General features: G+C 35.8%; 3 protein-coding genes across 3 annotated transcripts in view; all 3 read left to right on the forward strand.

Moving 5' to 3' along the window:
* Nucleotides 1-910, forward strand: part of TRIADDRAFT_51271 (uncharacterized protein) — a gene marked incomplete at both ends in the record, with an annotated part of 9,441 nt that extends 8,531 nt beyond the window's left edge. Inside the window, 4 exons of the mRNA XM_002107559.1 lie at nt 80-157; nt 228-294; nt 424-652; nt 745-910. Of these exons, the coding sequence (XP_002107595.1) occupies nt 80-157; nt 228-294; nt 424-652; nt 745-910 (540 nt within the window). The remainder of the gene's footprint in view (nt 1-79; nt 158-227; nt 295-423; nt 653-744) is intronic.
* An 18,259-nt stretch (nt 911-19,169) lies between these two features.
* On the forward strand, nt 19,170-21,086 carry TRIADDRAFT_18708 (uncharacterized protein; the record flags this gene model as incomplete). Its single annotated transcript, XM_002107560.1, has 4 exons — nt 19,170-19,391; nt 19,499-19,826; nt 19,975-20,705; nt 20,796-21,086. Coding segments are annotated over 4 exons (1,572 nt in total), but the record flags the coding sequence as incomplete, so codon positions are not given.
* Nucleotides 21,087-21,142: 56 nt separating this feature from the next.
* On the forward strand, nt 21,143-21,934 carry TRIADDRAFT_18392 (uncharacterized protein; the record flags this gene model as incomplete). The annotated part of the gene is made up of 1 exon (XM_002107561.1): nt 21,143-21,934. A coding segment is annotated over one exon (792 nt), but the record flags the coding sequence as incomplete, so codon positions are not given.
* Between the last annotated feature and the right edge of the window lie 231 nt (nt 21,935-22,165).

A 22,165-nucleotide genomic window follows, 5' to 3' on the forward strand; every position in this document is an offset into this window, starting at 1 on the left:
GTATATTGCGTAATTACAGTTTAATTATTCCTATACATAGCTTGACTGACCTTGTACTTTAATAATTATTATCAATTAGGCCTCTTTTGCTTATCACGGATATTTCTTGGAACAGTATATTAATAGTATTACTGATGTTCATTGTGAAATTCGACAGGTAAAAGCCAATTTAGTGTATTTACATTTTTTCAGCTTTATTTTAATAAATTATTTGATATTTTATGTAGTCGGCGTCATATGGCTGCGGCATTATCGCACAATTTGGAGGGGAAGAATATTCTAAGTTTATACCAGGTCTACTTAAATTTGTATTTCATGCTGATTATTCTAATCAATTTAATTTCAAGCTACGACTAAATATATGCCGCATGGTGACTCATTTTAAAGTTGTCTATAAATAAATTATTCATGTTTTTCCCTTAGAATTTGTTCCACCTTTACTTAAAGTTATTACCGATGCATCAGCTAAAGAAATAGAAAACTTGACTGCGACAGAAAATGCAATTTCGGCTATCGTTAAAATTTGTGTATATAGATCGAATTTGATAGATGTGAACTTAATCCTAGCACAGTTTCTTAATTGGTTACCTATAACTGAAGACGAATTGGAAGCACCTCACATTTACGGTTTCCTTTGTAATTTGGTTGAAAGGTTGGTCAAATGCCTACTTTGCTGGAACATTATTTTGTCATTCTTTGTCGTCTGACTATTTCTATATTTCTATATTATTTTTTGGGCAACAGCAATAACGAGATAATTTTGGGCAAAGACAACTGTAACCTTCCTAGAATTTTATCAATATTTGCATCTGCTTTTATAACCGGTATTCTAGCCGATGATGTTAATACTAAAACGAGAATGGAAACCATTGTTAATCAAATTAAGGTAACGTGGCCGTCGTTGGCTTGATCAAATAATAATTTTTTGAATCGTAAACTTTCAATAAACTTTTCATCTTTATACGAAAATTTAGTCTGTCCCAGAAATGTGGAACTCTTGCCTACAACACCTTCCGGAAAGTGATAGGCAGATTTTTCAATAACCATTGCCATTGTGTTGGTATAGCTAGAAGGAAGTAATGGATGTATTTTATCATTTACCATAAGTCAATCACACCGCCTAGCTATTATCGATATAGATGCTAAGGTGTTAACTATCTATTCGTTACGACAATGAAGACTAAAAAGCAACTCCTGTATAGTTAAAGTTGGGTTTTTCTGAGATATTTCATGTATATTATTTCATTTGGTCATCAGCGTCACTGCTCTTGTCAATTTCTATTTGCTGTATGACATTTTACTATTATATCAACAAGTAAAAATGTATTCTTTGTTGTTAAGTCTATAAACGATAGCTCTCTTGAATTGAAACAGAAATAACTTTGTCAATGCGTTTAAAAAAAAGTAACCTTTAAATCGTTTTTACGTTTCCACACTGTAGAAGGAATGTAAAATTTTGGATAATTTTGTGAATACGACATTGGCAAATGTACGTTGCATCACCGTCATTGTGCAACAGTTGTAACATTTAACTATGGTTATTATGTTGTAATGAATGCTAATGTAGTATTAATAAGACTACATGATCACGTTAAGCCACAATCAATAGTTATAGAGGAAAAAGTTTGCAGTACTGATTCAAAAATTGATGCAAGATTAAATGAAATGCTTACTATGTAATCGTTATTTTTAGCCTTTCTAATCCTAATCACTAAAATAAAGCGAATTATGATGAATTCGCTGCATGTAGTTTGTACGATATTGCAAGTGCTTGAAAGAGGTATTTGTTAGTACTGTGACTAGCAATTTTATTCTTGGTATATTTTGTTGTTGTTTTATTTTTGCCTTGTTTGTAAATTTGCAGTGTCAGAGCGATTTCTACGATAGCTACAGTTTGGTGGACGTACGTATAGAATGCATTACCGTGCAGGCTCAATAGTAAGCGAATACATAAGACATTGTGTAAAGTTCTTATACTGCTTTTTTCTTCGGTACAGTATTAATGATCACTAAATTGCATACTAAAAGAATTTAAAATAAATGCAGGAATTGTATTGCTGTACCCATAGATGTTGCTACCTTCAATTAATTCGACTACGCGCGTTGTAGTACTTTGCTATTGTACCTCTCAACAACCATGATCGAGTTAATAACTTTATACCATAGTAGAGAGTACTAATTGTAACTGCGTGATACGTCGAATAATTCCAGTTAGAGTCAATATAGAGATATTCATGATTTGCAAAGTATGACATACTTGTACTTGTAATGTATCGTCTATTTCTACGTACACTAGATGTATAGTATATCTCGTCACTACTCCCAACGTCGGAGCAAAATCATGATAATGGATTTAAATATCAATCATACTGGACGGTGGTTAGTCTAGACGATATTCAATGATGGGCAAGGTGAGGCAATGCAACATTTTTCATGACAGTATTAGCACTGGTAGTTAAAGTAGTCGATCGTAGATTGGAAAGAATTTTTTTTTTGGGGGGGGGGGCATCTAAAATTAATACTAGAAGTTTCACTGTACGTAAAGTGATTAAAGTATGAGCCTGTACGGTATTGAAAAATAATTGACCAAAAATGAGAGAGATGAACCCTACTGCACTGCAGTGCTCTGGTAGACTACCAGATGTGATATATGTAAGAATGCATTAACCTGTTGTACTGCACCTAACGGGTTAGCATAAGATAAGGCAATGAATTACTAAGGTAAGGGTATAATACGTCATTATGGCTATACTATTTAAATGCAGTAAATCCTAAATAAAAGAGACTTTTAGTAAGCTTACCAGGAGGAGTGTATCAAAGTCTCTCGTGCTAACGTTAACGACTAAAAGAGTGGAAACACTACGCCAGTCACTACTGGTTGAGTCAAAGCACCTAATGTATCATGGCGTGATTTATTACGAATAGTTTTGCAGCAATCGTAACAATGGTAGGATGCCTACAGTAGAAGTACTACTCGATGCGATTGCTAGAGCTCTTTCAAGCCTACTCGTAACGTCTACCTTGGAAAGTGTCGAGTAGTATTGTTGATGATGAGGAATTGACTCTCGTATTACTTAAATGACAAAGCCATTAATATCATATTTTTGATGACTGATGTTTGGCCAGTGTTGGAATAGAATCAGAATTAAATGGACTTTGATAGTTGCTACTAAGACAAATGGTAGATCTTACAGTAAGTATTTCAGGGTAATTATTTCTTTTTATTCTTGAAGGGAACGTCGCTACGTTTCCACGACAACGTTGGCGTCAATGCATTGTTGTGATGGCGTAATTAATTAATTTACGGTATCTCTTTGTCTAATTATTGACCTATTTGCAAATTTAGAATCAAACTAGCAATAAAAAAATAGAGACCCTTCCATATTGATAGCCATACCAGACTGGAATTTAATCAATACCTCGACTGACGTACAAAAATTAATTAATTATATCGACCATCGTTGATTGCCAATACGGTATTGACGATTTGATCATCGAGTTCGCTACTCGGTATGATCACAAGCAGAATATTGGAAATTGAGTAGGCAGTGACTGATGAAAGTGAAAGAGAGTTACCTATCATGTTTTATTTTACATAGGTAGCATATTTTCTCTTCTCTACTTTCTCGATCGTCTACCATGACGTTGACCAGTAATATTCAGTTAGGGAAAAGGAGAAAAAATGATAATTACATTTATTACTAATTGATTGATTAAAGATTCACTTCCTGTTTTTATTAACCTATATTGGCATACTGCAAGTATCTCTTTATTTTGTAAACACAGGTCGTATTTTACATTTTTTTTTTTTCGCAGCTTGTAATGCTAACTCGGGTAGATGGACAAGAATGATAGCGATAAAGAAAAGATCTTTATTCGAGAATCAGATTTACCTAACTAGAAGAGATCAGCTTTAGCATGGAGCCATGTTAGAAATGCTACAACTGCGTCAGTTACATCTAATAGCCATATACTTTGTATCTATAGTACAAGGCAGTCAGCGTAGCAATGTCGTGATATATTGTGGTACGTTCTACTGTACGACAGAGCTGAGTATTATTTTTAAGCATTCAAAAGCGATGTCAAATCTGCAGGCAATAATTTATGCCTATGTTGAATCACGAGCGAGTGGCAATAGAGTAAAATGTAGAATGGATTTCTTACGAGCACTCACTCCTCTTGTCTTGCAATGAAATAGTATTGTGGTTGTCATCTGTTATTTCTGTCTACCCCTTTTGCTATTTGCTATTGATCGATTAACCTATGCTAGGCGAAAGTGCCCTGACGGAGCATTCATTTTGGTATTGAGAAATGGCGCCATGGACACGGTATAGATTAGCTATTTGTAAATTGCTAATGACTTCATGAAACACGCTATCCAAGTTTATTCAACTATCTTGCACTATACTGATTCCAGTTCTTCTTGTAATGTACAGTATTCGGAGAGAAATGAAGTCGCTGTCATGAAATTGAGCGAGTTGATGATGCAATGTGTATTCATTATCTCCACTTTGTGATGGAAAGTATTGGATCTGACGACTGCTGCTTGATCTCATTTGTACCATTGATTGTAATGTAATAATTAATTAATACGCGTAAGTTGATTGGACTGCCTACTGGTAAGCGTTAACGGAGGGATTACCGTAGTGAGTAGTGAGTGTTGTTCAATCATGCCTAAGCTGTAGTCTGTTGCCCATCGACTTTGTCTATCCTGTAGGTTAACAAATCAGTCGCAAATCATGTCATTTTATGAAGCAAGACGATAGAATAGAGATGATTGGCTTTGAATTTTCCGGTCGGCAAGATAGAGTGTTGATGCTCCCGCTCTGTACTTGATGTACATGTTATTCACTCACAGCATGTACTGTATGTCCACTGTTTTCAGTGGCTAATTGCCGACGACTAATTGTATGTCTATATCTCCATATGGATTATCAAGGGGTATCGCTAAAGTCGCTAACAGAGGTATAGTAGAAGTGCCAAGAAAGGTGAAAAGGACACGAGTTTGAATAAGTCTATCCACTCGTTGTCATGATATCGATCCTCGTCTGGACTGGATTAGTAGGCCATCAAGTCTATGAAGCGATTACCCCAGTACTGACTGTATCAGCAAGTTCGGTCGTGTAGGCATGATGGTCATGCAAGCATGTAGAGAGAGAGAGAGAGAGTGGCCATCGTCGTTGTCTTGACGAATCAATTAGGGGGGGGTTTAATATGTCAAGGTAGAGGAAATTTTAATGGAGTCAATGTATTTTCTTATCCAACAATGACTACCCTACTAAATCAACAAGTCACAATGGAGTTGTTGTTATTGATGTAGGAATAAGCATCATGCAGCCATGCCTGGATGGCAAATCATCTCCTCGATACAAGCGAGATGCAATTGTGAAAGAGTTTTGCAGTTGTTGTTGCACCCACTGTGATCGTCATCGGGTGGACTGTCCAAGTATTTCACTTGGCTATTTTTTAAAAAGGGAGGGCAAGGCGATCTCTCCCTTGTTGGCATCGCCATCTTGGCTATCCTCGTCGTTGGTGATGATTTGTTTGCCATGGTCGGATCGCATTTATTTAGCATCCGTCATCGCTGACTAAATCAACACCCTAATGTCTACAAAGACTCGCATACAATCACGTAGACGACGTGAAATTCCTCTTGCACAATCGCCATTTGTCATGACTGATTGGTCCTTGTCCATACCCCCCTGTTGGTGTGTCGAAGCGCCGTAGCCTAGGTAACCCCACCGAGTCGTCGTCCATCTTTACACGTACTGTACCGTCGAGTAGGAGGAGGGATGACGTCGACGCTACAGTCAACCCCATCCTTCAACGTCATCTAAGCAGACTACGGCGTGCACGCGTGGTTGATGCGTCGAGCGTCACCACCGCTCAAATCCAGCACTAGTAAAGCGCATGCGTCCTCTTGCTTTCTTCCTCCTCCCTCCCTCTTTTCAACCCTACCGTGGATACCAAGCGGGTTGTCGACTTCTCTTTGTTTACTTGTTTACAGTAGCCAATACAATTCGTCGTCTACAGTAGAGTAGAGTCCAGGCTGGCCAAGCTTGCTGAAGGAGGAACGATCTTGAGTTGACCCAATCGTGGCCATGGTAGATGGCAAGATGACGAATTAACCATTGGTATTGATCCATCGTTGTTGGTAAAGTGTTGATCCAGCAGATTGATAGTCCGTATTCTTTATTCTTGTTGTTGACTAAACGTTGAAGAAGATCGACAAAGTGGTCGATTTAAAATCCATTGGGTGGTAAGACAGGCAGAGAAAAAGCCAAAACACGCTGGCAGCAAATTCACCCAATTGACTGCCATCATCGACCCCCAAAAAAAAAAAAAAAACAACAACAACAACAGGCATAGAAAATGGGATCGTCTTGCGCCAAAGGCAATCGCAATAATCAAGCCGATAAAGTCAAAGATGAAGAATCCATGTCCTCAAGTAGGACATCGCGAGCGCCTGCAGGGTAATGTTGATAGTCTAATTAAAAAAATTGCTTGTTTTTTTTCATCATCGTTCATTCGTTCAACGATCGACCACTTCATGCTATCCTATATCCATCAATCAGTCAAGATGACACAAAACAATCGTAGCTCTTGTCGTTCATCATCTTACATCACTTGTAGGCCATGTTATCACTTCAAGCCCCCTAGTTAGGCTATCATCGTTCAAGACCCAATTCTCTCCATCATGATGGCTAGCATGATGAGACGGATGCGATGTGGCAACGGATTCAATCATCTGATGTCGACTTGCAATATAAGCCATCCTTGTTCTTGACTACACTCATCATCCACTTATTTTTCATCAATCGATCGCTATGCTATTCATGCAAATAACTCTATCCAACGAAAAAAAGCAAGAACCGGGCCCTACTTTTTAATCGACGCCAATCCATCCCATAGGCAGACAATCCTTTGTACTATATACTATATCGATACAGGTGATGATGATGAAAAACAATCCTAACCCTGGACAATTTGCACTCTTGATACCCAACACCAACCTCTACAACGGTAGACGAGGCTACTTCCATATCGATCCCAACTGTACGATCGATGCGGATCTACTGCCAAATTGAACTCTTATTTTCAACCGGCAATCTTTCCTACTACAGCCATCCCTTGTGGATGCTTTTGCAAATCCCATTGACTAGAAGTTGATTCTATGCATATGATCGGTCTATTAGACGACTTTCCTAATCGCAATAGGCAATAATACGATAATGCCAATCAACAAGGCTTGAAACTCCATCGAAACACCGCAATCGCTTGATCAATTCATCACAGCGTGAATAGACGATGTCAACATCGTTTATACTAACTCGTCTTGATGGATGGCGTTTCTATCGGCCATCGCAAATAGGCGCTCCACGTATTCTACTGACTATCCTATCGCACACCGACGTCAATCGATATCCATGCCCAAAATAAATTCAACTACATACCCATGCAATCAATCCTGACTTGGATACATAATATCATCATCATGTCGACAACACAAGCTGCACTGTCATGACTAGCCTAGAATGGAACATCATTGAATTTCCAACATGCCCGGAAAAGAGTTGAATTGAACAATAGTAATCGATCCTAGTAGTACGGACTTGGATTCCTATTTCAACTCATTCTAATTGGCCTAGTATACCAAATTAAAATGGATCCCAGCAAAAGCATAGGTCACAAGCAATTTGCGGATGGCAGGCGCAGAGAATCCACTCGCAATCCATCCTATAGAACTTGACTTCATCTCATGACAACAGCATTCATGTTACTCTTCTCAATCATGTCATGCGAGTAGTAAGTAAAAGACGAGATTAAAAATCAAAAATTTAACGCCTTACTAACTCATTGGGGACAATACCCTGAATATCAATTTGCAATGGAGTTGTTCAACAACGATTGAACCAGAAACTCTTTGCAATCGTTGTTGAATACTGCCTTGCTACTCTCAATCATGTCGTGCGAGTGGTAAGTAAAAGACGAGATTAAAAATCAAAAATTCAACGCCTTACTAACTCATTGGGGACAATACCCTGAATATCAATTTGCAATGGAGTTGTTCAACAACGATTGAACCAGAAACTCTTTGCAATCGTTGTTGAATACTGCCTTGCTACACGACACCACCTACTTCAACTGGGCTACCAACCATTCCTACAAGGATAACAAGCGATAGTGGAAAAATCATTTGCCAATACTGTAGTCAACCCAAAGTGTCTCTCCTATCTACCGGATAGAAAGGATTATGAATTCATCCAAAATAATCATAATGGACTACGGTAGCGTCACGATTGATTTCAATATTCACATGCAAGCAATTGCCACCTTTTTAATACTGCTTGTCTGTCATATCCGCTACCTTTATACAGTATTTTGTAATCGTAAATTGTCACTGATTAGACTTCCATTAAAGTCTCCTTCAAGTTGCCATTATTTCCAATTTTTTTCCCATCCTCCATGAAAAAAAAGTCATCCAATCACCTTGTTGACTCTATGCAATACTCTACTACGCAAGAAACGTCCCCACCGACCACGATACTGTACGTAGTGCCAACTTGGAAAAATGACATTAGTTCTCTAATTGAAGAAGGAAAAAGTAAATTGTTGCAAAATCACTCATTTACACGATCTATCCTTACTGTCTTGATGACGATGATCGAAAAGTGATTGGGCCCCCCAAAATGTCTTCTTTTTTTTTTTCCATCAAAAATGATTGTATGGCTAATACGAAGATGCTGTAGTGTGATTGCATCCTTCTCGTCATACTGACTACAGCACCCTTTTGGCTAGCTAGAAAGTTGTATCAATCTTTCCCCATTTTTGATTAATTCAATTCATTAATATTACTTTTAACAAGCCTCAATTTATTTCTTCAAACTGACTTCTATCCACTTTGACGGTGGATCACCACCAATATTCTAACTTTCTCAACATGCAAACTTGAAATGTTAAAGAAGGAGCGTCTGGATGGACGCGTTGCGAGGGGTAATTAATCCATTCCAATTCAACTCTACATTTATAATGAAGTCGATAATTAAATCGATCATCATCTTAATCACAGTAAACTTTGGATGTTAAAAATTATGCCAGGCATCTTGTCTTTTTCCCGCTATGGTTACCAGGCTTTACCGTCCGATTTTAATGTCAATCCTCACTGAAAACCATCGGCTTACTCATCCCTATTGCATATGCTAATATGGCGTATTCTACTTCTTGTCATATTCATTTGCTTTTCCATGATACAATTTGCCCTCGATCGATGCATTTATTTCCCCTCTATATCCAGACAGGAACCCAACTAGGATTGATACACTGCTGTTGAAAGCCTACTCATGACATTGCCTATCAGCGATCGTTTTTCCTCCTATGCATTAGCGTAGAAGGAATAATTTGCTTCTCTCGACACTGGCTATCAATCAGCATAGCCGGCTTGGGAGATAGGAATGTATCATCACTGTCGTCGTTCTCATCTCTGCACTTACAGTAGTTCAAATCGACTTGATTCATGCATTCTCTGACCAATTCACCATAAGCAACGTAGTATCATTCAATCAAGATGGAAAATGTATCCTCAATTCCATTTCGATAGTATTCTATCAGTGTTAAACGACACCATACGACATGATGTCGTGTTGGCCTTGATCAACCTACGATGGAGTACTATTCAATTTGTTGTTGTTCAAGCAGGCGAATATTCTCAGTCCATTTCGCCGCCGTGATCAACACATGATGTAGACCTATCCTCGTATTGAATTTAGTGGTCAAGCCGGCGACTATTCTTAGTCGAATTGGCCGCCGTGATCAACATAGGATGGAGATGTCTTGAACTTGTTAGTCAAGCAGATGAATATTCTGTGTCCTGAACTTGTTAGTCAAGCACGCGAATATTTTATGCCGGAAACTTGTTAGTTAAGCAGGCGAATATTGTATGTCCGATTGACTGCGATCAACACCAATTTGTTAGTCAAGCAGGCGAATTGTAGATGCCTTTGAAATTGGTTTTTCAAGCAGTCTACGTCTGCCTAAAATACTCCTAATTTATTTTCATGGAGAAGGAATAAACTAGTCTTCAATGTCCAACACCATGACAACGAAGTGTCCAATCGATAGGTCGAGACGGTGTCGTTTATACTTTTGAAACACTTGCCTTAATTCATGTACTCATCAGGCAAACTAGTCATGGCCGCCAGCGTTTTTCCTCCGTTTTAATGCCTATAAAAATGGCCACTACATCATTCATTGTAATGTTCACTAGAACCATCTTATCCCTTTTTTTTCCTGACTCAACCATAGCCATAAGAGTCGTCGTTGGACATTTCGCCATGGTACGCATATATCAATATGAGGATTTATTCAAGAAAGATCTTTGCGGCTGTAAAAACTCCCCATACAGCTACAAATTTTCCTTTAGCAATCTCCCTATCGTCATGATAACGGATTGACCATGATCGACTAGTGTATTCTACCTTGTTATTGGGGGGGAAATGAATTCTATACTTGAAATTCTGATACAAAATGTCGCCATAGGCTATCAAACGGAGCGATCAATGTCGTCGCGCTCGATCGTATTGGAGAGCCATGGAGTAGTACTGTAGTAGTAGTAATTTTAGATCAAGTTTGAGAAGAAATGGAGGATAGGAATACACTGTACTATCGTCCGTCATTTGAGAGAAATTTGTCAAGTCTGGATACCAATACGATCAGTCAATACGCCATCAGCAAGCGATATTATTTTAGGCCGGTAAATAAACAGATCCATTTCAGAATGTTTGCTACATCTTGATTTAATAAGAATCTTATCCAACTGCTAAATCTACTTGAAGAATAGCCATGCCAACAACTTGATCCATTTTATATTCCTGTACTACCTTTTGATTGCCCCCATAGAAATGATTCATTGACTAGGACGTCGTGATATTCGCTGCAAATTATCCCTCGTCTCATCATCAATCTGTTACGATTATCTTGTTGATAGACGACCTCAGTAATCTGATTGCCCTCCCATCAGTTCCATTGGAATCCATTTCTTGATGATATGGACACATGCTGTCAACGTTGTAACAACGGAATCGGTGACGATAGGAGAAATGGTTTGCCTGCAGTAAAGTAAAACTCCTTGATCGCCAGTTTCTTGATACTAGATTGATTAGACTAAAAACTCTCCATCACCATCCCCCTGTTGGATCCATAGACAAATGGACATGACTTCGTTTATCCAACTGGAAGTCGTCATCAATTCTTTTTACCCCTGAAGTTATGCTTGGATGCAGTTTCAATGAGATCCAATTCGATTATTCCCCAAGCATGATCTATAGTAGATGATTGCATTCTGCCCTACTTATCGTTCCATAAAATAGGAAAAATTGCAGCGAACGCTATCGCAAAATGATGACTTTAAAAACTTTGTTTTATGCTGTTGAAATTATGATCGTTATTCATTCTACTCTCATCAAAGAATCAGAAAAATGGATAGGAGAAACCCTTGATCTGCACAGTATATTCCATTCGGGAAAGGACAAACTACCCGACAATTTAAAAAGCTATACAGTATTTCCTTGAATGAGCCGAGCCGGCTTCCATACTTTTAGTATTCCTGTACTATAAAAATTAGAATAGTCACCGTCAAGAACGTATTTTAGTAGGCAAGACGATATCGTGTCAAGTATTTGGCTGGCCTTCATAGGCGTTCACATAGGACTAATCATGAAAAATGAAGATAGAATAGCTGTAGTAATGTAGTGGTGACATAATATTGTAAGCTAGAAGAAATATGGAAACATGTCTCGTCATTATCCATCAAGAAGCTAAAAATAGTGCGATCCTATACACTGCCTACGTTCAGAATACCCCCCCCCCCCCCCATCAAAGCTGGTATACTTGTCAATGGAAAGACAGATATTGCAATCATGGACGATGATCGATACCCTGTCATCATTTCATTGACTTTCTAGCTAATTTGAGGTCTTTCCACTGAAGTAGTGCCTAGCAATTGATCGATGTAAAACCACCAATGGAGCTACTTCAATAGAATGAGTCAACCATGGATTCTATCTTGCTTGCCAGATCATATTTCAATGATTGCAAGCTAACCAACGAATACTCGTATTGATTCCTTGGCCATTTCTACCCATTAGCAAATTGGAAATTTCGTTACCCACGTATTCACAGTATCCACCGTTGATACGTAGGTTAACAGAATACCCGTAGAAAAGTTGGGCTAGGATGAACTAGTTGCATCGATTACTATACTTAGATTAAAAGTGAAATAATACCAATCTCCGACATCAAACCAATTTGTCGATGATGGACAACATCCGATGGTATAGCCTTTCAAGGTAGATGCTGCCTCGATCGACTTTGAAAAGCAATGTCAAATATCAGCCATGATCGCAAAAACTTTGATCGACCTAGACAAGATTATAGATCATGACAACATCCAATCGTATAGCCTTTCAAGGTAGATACTATCTCAATCTACTTTGAAAAGCAATATCAAACATCAGTCATGATCATGAAAGCTTTCATCGACCCGTACAAGGAGAGTTCAGAAATGGACATGATGGGAATCGTGAGTGAAATAGAGTGGTGATAGAATAGGGGATAGACTTAATAATGGTAATAACTTTAGTCTTAATGAAAATAATATACCTGTACCAACGCAATTAAATAATCACATTAGAAAACCTCGGGCTATAACGTCATGGATTATAAAGAGTCGATAGAGAAAAAGAAGATATTCTAACCCTAACCCCCCCCCCCCTCCATTTTTAAAAGCGGTTGTCGTTCTTATTGATATTCGTACAGTAATTTTACAGATTAGAGTAAAAATAGCGTTCAGTCAATGATAGATTGTCAATGGTCTGTACACTTTATCACCAAGACGTGAATAACATGTACTCAATATTTTGTTATGGTGAGAATTCATTTTCTAATCAAGATTGATGGATACAGTCCTTATCCTTTACCTATATCGGACTAGCCATCAAAATGGCGCCTTGAGAAAGTATCGCCAGTCAACGATAGAAATGTCTTTTCATATTGAACTTAATTCTACTACGTCTATAGCGACTGGATTGAATATTTTTATAACTTGATTCGTCTGCTCAATCGGTCATTATTGCAGTAGGAGAGAAGTAGATACAGTATGATTGCTTGAATCGGTAGCAATAGTTCAACCATTTTATAACCCTTGCAATTGTATCAACAACTTCTACTTTATTGGCTGCAATACAACCTTTGACCGCTTGAAAATGGCCATTAAATAGATATTGCTGTACCACATGCAAACTATTGATAAATGTTTTCTAATTGACCCAAAACAATGTGACTTAATTGATCATCATCAAATAGATTGAATTCTTGACAATCCACTATAAAAATAGACTTTACTTTTTCCTAACGCACAATACTTACCCATGCATCTAATTGGATTGTAGAAGTTGGAAAAAAAATGCAGCTTCTACACTTATTCCTTTTTCATTTCGTCTACAATAGCAGTTATGTCATTACGGTTGATTTCAATACCATCACTTAAAGAACGACAAAAGATGGCGATGATAAATGATTGCTTTATTGAACAACTCAATGTCTATTTTAATCAGTAGAGAAAAACGCCTAGAATAGGATTGTATTGATCATCACTAGAGTATGTTAGCTAAGCATAGAATCAATCTCGAAGGGTAAAAATGAACATAGTTGACATGGCATGATCGATGAAAGCTGCAACCTATTATCTGATGGTATTCCTAATGATTTCTTGCTAGTTTCCTTGATCAACTATCCCATTCCGATAGACTATTCCATCAGCCAATTCATTAGCAATAGAAATTGAGTCAGAAATGTTGCTATAGCATTCTTTTTCGGAAGAATTATTTTATACTTTGTTCATTTTGACAAATGATTCATCATCTACCTCGCCCCAAATGAAAGTACAGCCATGATTAATAGGACACCGTAATCGTTCAACTTTTGACAAAGACTACTCCAATCTTCCTCATTGAGTAGTCCATAACCTTGACAAGGATTTCATTGACTGTATTACAATTTTGAACAATCAATATCGGAGATGACGTTAACCTTGTCAACATGGACAATCTATTCTCCATATCCAAATTTAATCATCATGATAGACTAGAGGAACGATGTAACCAAGTTGACAGCAGGAACAGGAGTATCAAGGTTATGGATACTTTTACAAATGGATAGGAATGACAATGATAATTTATTATCATAACGTTATTTTGGTTGAAGTATTTTTCCTTAATCATCTCTATCCATAATCTATCTATTATGACCTTGATAGAAAAAAAAATAGTACTATTGTACGTCCATACAATTTCGATCATTCTCTACTTTGGTCTACAAGTGAGTAGAATAGACTAGTTCATTATGGATCCATTTTAAAAATGGATTCTTTTTCCCCCTACCATAGTTATCCATAGAGCAAGAATCGCTAATAATATATTCTATAGCGTTGATGATCATTGTCATTGCAACAACTAAACTCGTCGTCCCCCCCCCCCCATCATATCAAATTATTTTACTATAGCGATAGGATGATATAGAAAAATTTCATGTTAGAGTGGCGAGAACCTTGGGTATACAGTATAGTAACTTAGACTTTTAAGTGAATATTAAAATATCTGGTAATACACTTGTACCTGTTATAACTTATTCGTCTTGACCAAGCTTGCTACATGTTATTAGCAATCCGTCGTATTGATTGTCATCACTATTGACATAGACACTAAATTAATGAAAGACGGGATGGGATGGCTTGTAGAATAGTAATTCATCAAGCTACTGTACTAGCAAAAAATCGAAAATTTTTTTTTCCATACAATCGATCAGAGCAACCACTTTTATAGTCAAATTTGAAAATTTTCCCTTCGTCATCAGTAGATGATTGTGGTCAAGCTAAGCTTTATAGGATATCTATCGACAGCATAGTACTTATTTCGATTAATGTGTCCAAGCATAAATCGGTATGCAATCGATTGATTTGTAATGGAGACCGACCCAATCTTTTCCAATCCATTTGGTAGGGATAATATAGAAATAATATCCATTGGAAAACACCCTGCCTTCATTGCACAACCGTTGAAAACTTCTTAGGCATGTCAAATCCATTGCAATAGAATGGCTATCAGTAATACATCATCGATATACTGTAGTAGTATTCTATTTGCATAGAATATCCACCAATAGCGTCCATGATGGACATATTAAAATATTAATGACACTATAAGTTAGTACTGGACCGAATTCCAATGATCAATAAATAGAAAGCTTAATAACAAATAACACTTGAACAAACGTAAAATTAAGACGATTCCATTGCGCGATGACAAGGATATCATTGACAGACAACAGCTATTGTATCCGCCATTGCTGTTATTGACTCTAGTTAAAATAGGAATCAATCAATCATTTTTTAAAGCCGATCGCTAGAGTAATTACTTTTGCAATAAATTTCAAACGTCAACATTTTGGATCTATCTTGAACTACAATCAATCCTCTGACTATAGATTATAATAAATATTTTTATTCATCAAGAGAGTATCACGAATAATCGTTCTATCTTGATGCATTTAAATGCTATTTCTACTTTTACATTCAAAGAAATGAGTCCATTATCCATCTGATTCTATTGTCTTCAAACTGACATTCATAACTATTTAAATCAATAAAAATGTTCAATTGACATTGACTACCTTAAAGTAGTTATAATATCTTGACTAGAATAGCAGATAGAATCGAAGCTAATTTTTTTTTTCACTTTCGATATCAAAGCTGTAACTTGTTGTATTAAACTAAATTAGTTAGGATAAGCGTGAAATAAAATAAGAAAAGCGATTTTACAAAGTAGTGGTAGTGTAATATTCTCTCCCAATATCTATACCTAGCATCGATATTGGAACATGAAGATACTTTCATCAACTTGGGTAACAAATTCATTTTACAGTACAGCGGTATTCCAATGTACTACATCGACATGCTTACAGTCGATAGGGAGAATAAATCAACTAAATTGAATAGAAATGAACAGTTTTGTGTAGAATGTTCAATTGGCATAGGACTACCGTAAAGTAGTCATATCTTGACTAGAATAGCAGATAGAATAGAAGCTAATTTTTTTTTCACTTACGATATCAAAGCTAGAACTTATTCTATTAAATTAAATTAGTTAGGATAAGCGTGAAATGAGATTAGAAAAGCGATTTTACAAAGTAGTGGTAGTGTAATATTCTCTCCCAATATCTATACCTAGCATCGATATTGGAACATGAAGATACTTTCATCAACTTGGGTAACAAATTCATTTTACAGTACAGCGGTATTCCAATGTACTACATCGACATGCTTACAGTCGATAGGGAGAATAAATCAACAAAATTGAATAGAAATGAACAGTTTTGTGTAGAATGTTCAATTGGCATAGGACTACCGTAAAGTAGTCATATCTTGACTAGAATAGCAGATAGAATAGAAGCTAATTTTTTTTTCACTTACGATATCAAAGCTAGAACTTATTCTATTAAATTAAATTAGTTAGGATAAGCGTGAAATGAGATTAGAAAAGCGATTTTACAAAGTAGTGGTAGTGTAATATTCTCTCCAATATCTATACCTAGCATCGATATTGGAACATGAAGATACTTTCATCAACTTGGGTAACAAATTCATTTTACAGTACAGCGGTATTCCAATGTATTACATCGACATGCTTACAGTCGATAGGGAGAATAAATCAACTAAATTGAATAGAAATGAACAGTTTTGTGTAGGTTGAGCATTTCAAAATGAAGTGATACTAGTACAACACATACATAACTTGTTAAGCTACGTATACCGAAAGAGTAAATTTGGCCTACTGTATTTCTTAATATACCTAGAATGAATTGGCTATGAAGGTAAAAAAACGAAATCAATTTTATTTTATTTTTTTTTTTTTGCTGTCTATTCTAAACTACCAAATTTCACCTAGTTAATACAATAGACCAAAAGGTACAATTTTTTACAGATCACAAACCATACAAAGAAAGGGGTAGCCAACGATAAATGAATTCTAGGTACCAAAAAAAATGAAATAACTCTCTAAACTAGTGCTCAATGGTAGTAGTCGGTCAAAGAACGACAATTAATAATTGAATATCAAACTAAATATTTTGGATTTGAAGGCATCATCACTCAAATTTAAGCCAACCTTGACAGTTGATAACTACCATTTTTAACCATTGACTATATATCAAAGAATGAAATAGATTAGTAACTGCGATGTATTCATTTTTAGCTTAAAACAACCCTCCTACTGTATTTAACACTTATGGACTTGACAGTGGATAACTATCATTTTATTTTTCAGCATTTATTATATTCAAGAATGAAACATTAATAGCTGTAAGCTATGCAGGCATGGATCAATTTTAACTTTAAAACAACCTCTTCTTTCTGATTTAAACACCTATTCACTGGATCATTGATAACTATTACTTCATGCTTGAGCATCCATTCTATTGAAGAATGAAACATATTAATAACTGTAAACTAAAGAGATATGTATTCATTTTTATTTTAAAATGACTCTCGTCTTTGTAATTGAAATACAAGCGTACTTTTGATCAATTCAAAGATATTGTGAAGACATAGATTGAATTTAAAATAACTATCTTACTACTGCTTAATAGAAGTCATTCTCCTATGAAGTAATTGGGGTGGAACGATAATACATAAAAAAACGCTTGACTATACAAAATAACCCCGTCCTCAGAAATAGAAATGAGTAGTTGTATCAATAGAAGTATGATCATGTATTGATTGATTTAATTTTTAAGGCCTAGCTCTCATTATTCTCTGTTCCTTATTTACTTACAATATGTATGTATCATCAAATATAGATAAAGCGATAAACGGTAGATATTGTATGTGATAAGGTCATAAATAGAACTAGCAGAAGATTAGGGTGCGATTAATTTGCACTTAAAAATTCATCAATTGCATACACTATACATCTACCCTTAATACCTTTTGAGGACTATCAATCACCGTAGATAAGAACAAATTGAGATTATTATCGATGGAAAATATAAACTAGTAATGGACTTGATAAATTTTTTAATAAAGATGTACAGTACAGTATATTCTCCTCTAGCATAATAATTTTATAGTTTATATTATTGTAAACGGAAAATATAAAACTAGTGATTCACTTGACAAATTTCCTCTAACGATACATCTTAGACGTTAATACATTGATTTTATATCGTTATGTTATACTTGAAAATAACCAATTTTTTAATCATTTTGCACTACACTGTTAAGCTAATATTGTTTCTATAATTAATATTAGACGAAATGGTACCCGAAGACCTACGATAATTCCATTCGAGCCTCCAGAACTATCGATACAAAATAGTGAAAAGCAGCTAAAACCATGCAATCCAGGAGTATTTATACTACATATGGTCAACCGACAGATATATCTTAGCTACAAGTATGTAAAAAGTGAATTATATAGTTATACAATTCTATTTCATCAGCTATAATGTTAAATTGACGTTATTAGCTATACTTTAACTCAATTAATAATTCAACCAGTATGATGTAACAATGTTGCTTATAATGTCAATATAGATCAGCTGAAAGGGAAATTAGCCATGCGCCAATATCGGTCACCGCAGAAGGTTATAACCTGAACAAGAAAAATTATACCGATATTAAAATGCTAATAGAATTTCATAGCAAACACCCTATCAATGGCACCTTACTATCGATACAGGTAAATTGAAATAACTTGAAAAGTTAACATATAAACTGTATATTTAGCCATAGCTGTTACCTCATAATTTCGTTTTTATAATGTACGATATATATGTATACTTAATTGATACGAAATATAGCAACAACCTGAATGCAACATTCCTGTTTGGAACGCTCCTGACATCAACCCTCAAGCAAAGAGTAAGCATCATCATCAATTAATGATTGGTAACGCGTTTGATGATATTCGCAAGAATGGACGCATCATTAAAATTTTAGTCAGTGCATCTCACACTGGTTAGTAATATGAATAAATCATTTTTAGTACAATTGTAGTTTTTATCGATCATCGGTAGATGCATTTATTTCGTTATTTTAATACTTGTTCAATCAATCATACATACGTATATTCATTGTAGACTTCAATCAAGAGAGACAGATGTTATTAGAACGAGTCTTTCCGAAAATACGACTACATTGTTTTGAGCATGGATATGATTTTCAAGCTATTGATGTAACCTGGGGTATTAAAAGCCTTATATTAGATGAGCACAATATTACTCGATTGACGTTAGATTTGCTACGTTACTGCCAAGAGCAATCCGTTGGGCCTAACTTTATCGTAAGTCATACAATTATGTTATAAAAGATTATTAAAAAAAATTACTGCTGTGTAAAACGTTTTGACATTTTAAAATCATAAATATGAAACGTATTCGATATTTTTAGACCTTAGTGGGTGACAGATATGGTTATCGTCCACTGCCAACTAAAATTTTCGATAAAGAATTTAAGCAGATGTTAGCAGCTATTGAAAATCAGGAGCATAGGAAATTTTTTACCGAGTGGTTTGTGTTAGATGAAAATTCTGTTCCTGCGACGCATGTATTACAGCCAATTAGTTCAGTATACCGTGATTTTAACTCAACAAGTAGCAATGCACGCAAGGCTGCCGAGGGAAATTGGCAGAAAGCATTCAATAGATTGCAAGATATTTTATATTCAAGTCTGAAAGGAATATCTGACGAAAAAGCAAGACCGAAATATTTGCTATCTGGTCAGTATTTCAATATATATAGAGAGAGAGATAATGACGTACGTCTTGCTCTCCTTTTACAATTATAGACTTACATAATTGGTATTATCTTACATAAATGACCATCCGTTAGGTCCATTAACAAATAATCTTTTTCTCATTTCCACAGAAACCCATATGATCGCTCAGGAAGCCATATTGCGATCAGATAATCCTAACTTTAATTGTATCTTAATGCGTAGAAATATTACAGATATTAAAAAATTCGTTGGCAATGATTCTAAAATAAGTGATTACTTAGATGTTAACCCTGAATCTGGCGTTATCGATAGCCACGCTCAAGATTTGTTGTCAACACTTATTGATAACTACATTCCTTCTAGACTACACCATACCAATATATTGAGTTATGATGTAAAGTGGAAAGCTAATGTTGGAATCGACAAGAACAAATCAACAGATCATTCCAAGTATATGAATGGACTATGTACTGACGTTACGGAAAAGTTAACATCCTTAGTTGATCAAGCGATCCAAACGCATTCTTCGCTAAACTTTAATGATGATGATCTCTATGAAGAAGTTAATCACCATACTGCGCTGTGTTTAACAAAATTTAATGAATTTCATGGATGCGAAGATCTCTTACAAGCTATCGAACGTTATGTACGAAGTAATAGCAAGCAACCTCTTGTATTATTAGGTCCCTCAGGATGTGGCAAAACATCATTAATATCTGCAGCTACTAGAGAATGCAAAAAATGGCTAGGATCATCTGGCTGTGTTGTTGTACGCTATTGCGGTACATCACCTGAATCTGGTAATATAAGATTACTGCTAAGAAGCGTATGTCAACAATTTCGAAAAATTTATAACGGTGACCCAGCTACTACACCAGAGGTAAACCTATCAACATAACTCTTTTATTCTATCATAATTTACAACGTATCACTTGAGTAGTCCGTAATTATAACTTCCTTAACTATGCAGACTTATAAAGAACTAAGGGACGACCTAATGAAACGGTTAAAAATGGCTACCACCTTTTTTCCGCAAGTTCTTATAATTGATGGTTTAGATCAATTATCAGATGATGATAATGCACACGAAATACAATGGTTACCGAAGACATTACCGGAGTACGTTAAAGTTATCCTATCAGTGAGATCAGACTCATCTAGTCCTGCTTTACGAAGTTTAAGGGTAAATTTCATTCACTGTGATTTATGTAATTATTCTTGCTCAAAATTTTTCTATTCAAAAAATTTTCCACAATCTTGATGTTTTAATAAATATACTCTTGATGTTGACCGTTTACACAGACAATATACGCAAGTGAATCAAACTTTCTAGAAGTACCCCCTATGTCAGAATCTGAAGCCAGCATCGTTTTTGATATATGGATGAATACCAAAGCACGACGCCAAGTTGGTAGTGATCAAATAAATGCGATTATGCGTACTTTCTCCAAATGTCCTAAACCACTTTTTCTCAAGTTAATTTACGAAAGATCATGTAAATGGCATTCATATTCTAAAGGTGACGTAACATTTTTAGCCTCAACCTTAGAAGAAATTGTTGAACAACATTTCGAAACTTTAGAACAAAAACATGGAAAAGTTTTAGTTAGCTCTGCTTACGGATATATTACAGCCTCACGCTATGGTTTAACAGAGTCTGAAATAGAAGATCTCTTATCATCAGATAACGACGTTATTACCGCTATCTATGATAAAAATGTCCCGACAGTTGCACGTATTCCACCGATCACATGGATCCGATTACGAGCTGATGCTGGTAGCTACTTAAGCTTGTATACCGCCAATCGATGTCGTGTACTCAAATGGTTTCATCGATTTATTGATGAATGCGCCGCAAGGCGATATCTATCTTCAGAACAACAACGTAAAAATAATTACACTGCCCTAAGTGACTATTTTCGCGGTACTTGGAGTAATAATCGGAAAAAGCCTTGTAAGAATACAAGTGTGGACAGGTTATTACCTCCTCAACCACTAATATATAGCACCAAGGAAGGAAATAGGCCAATATACAATTTCCGTAAATTGGCTGAACTACCTTATCACTTACTTCGTGCAGGTAACAACTATCGTAAAAATGTACCATAATATAGTGTATGAAACGTTTAACAAAGAATTTTTGTTCTCTTTTTAAAAATACTACTAAAATAATATTGTTAGCATACCACTCACATGCACTACCGATTAATTATGGTATATCCCAAAAAGTAAATCATTCATTTTATCAACTTATACTTTCCACATAGGTGAAATTGACAAAATGAAGGAAGAAACACTTTGTAATTATGAATTTATTTTGACCAAAGCTTGTGCAATGTC

The sequence above is a fragment of the Trichoplax adhaerens genome, genomic scaffold (genome assembly GCF_000150275.1).
Source record: "Trichoplax adhaerens TRIADscaffold_1 genomic scaffold, whole genome shotgun sequence".
In the NCBI taxonomy this organism is placed as follows: Eukaryota; Metazoa; Placozoa; class Uniplacotomia; order Trichoplacea; family Trichoplacidae; genus Trichoplax; species Trichoplax adhaerens.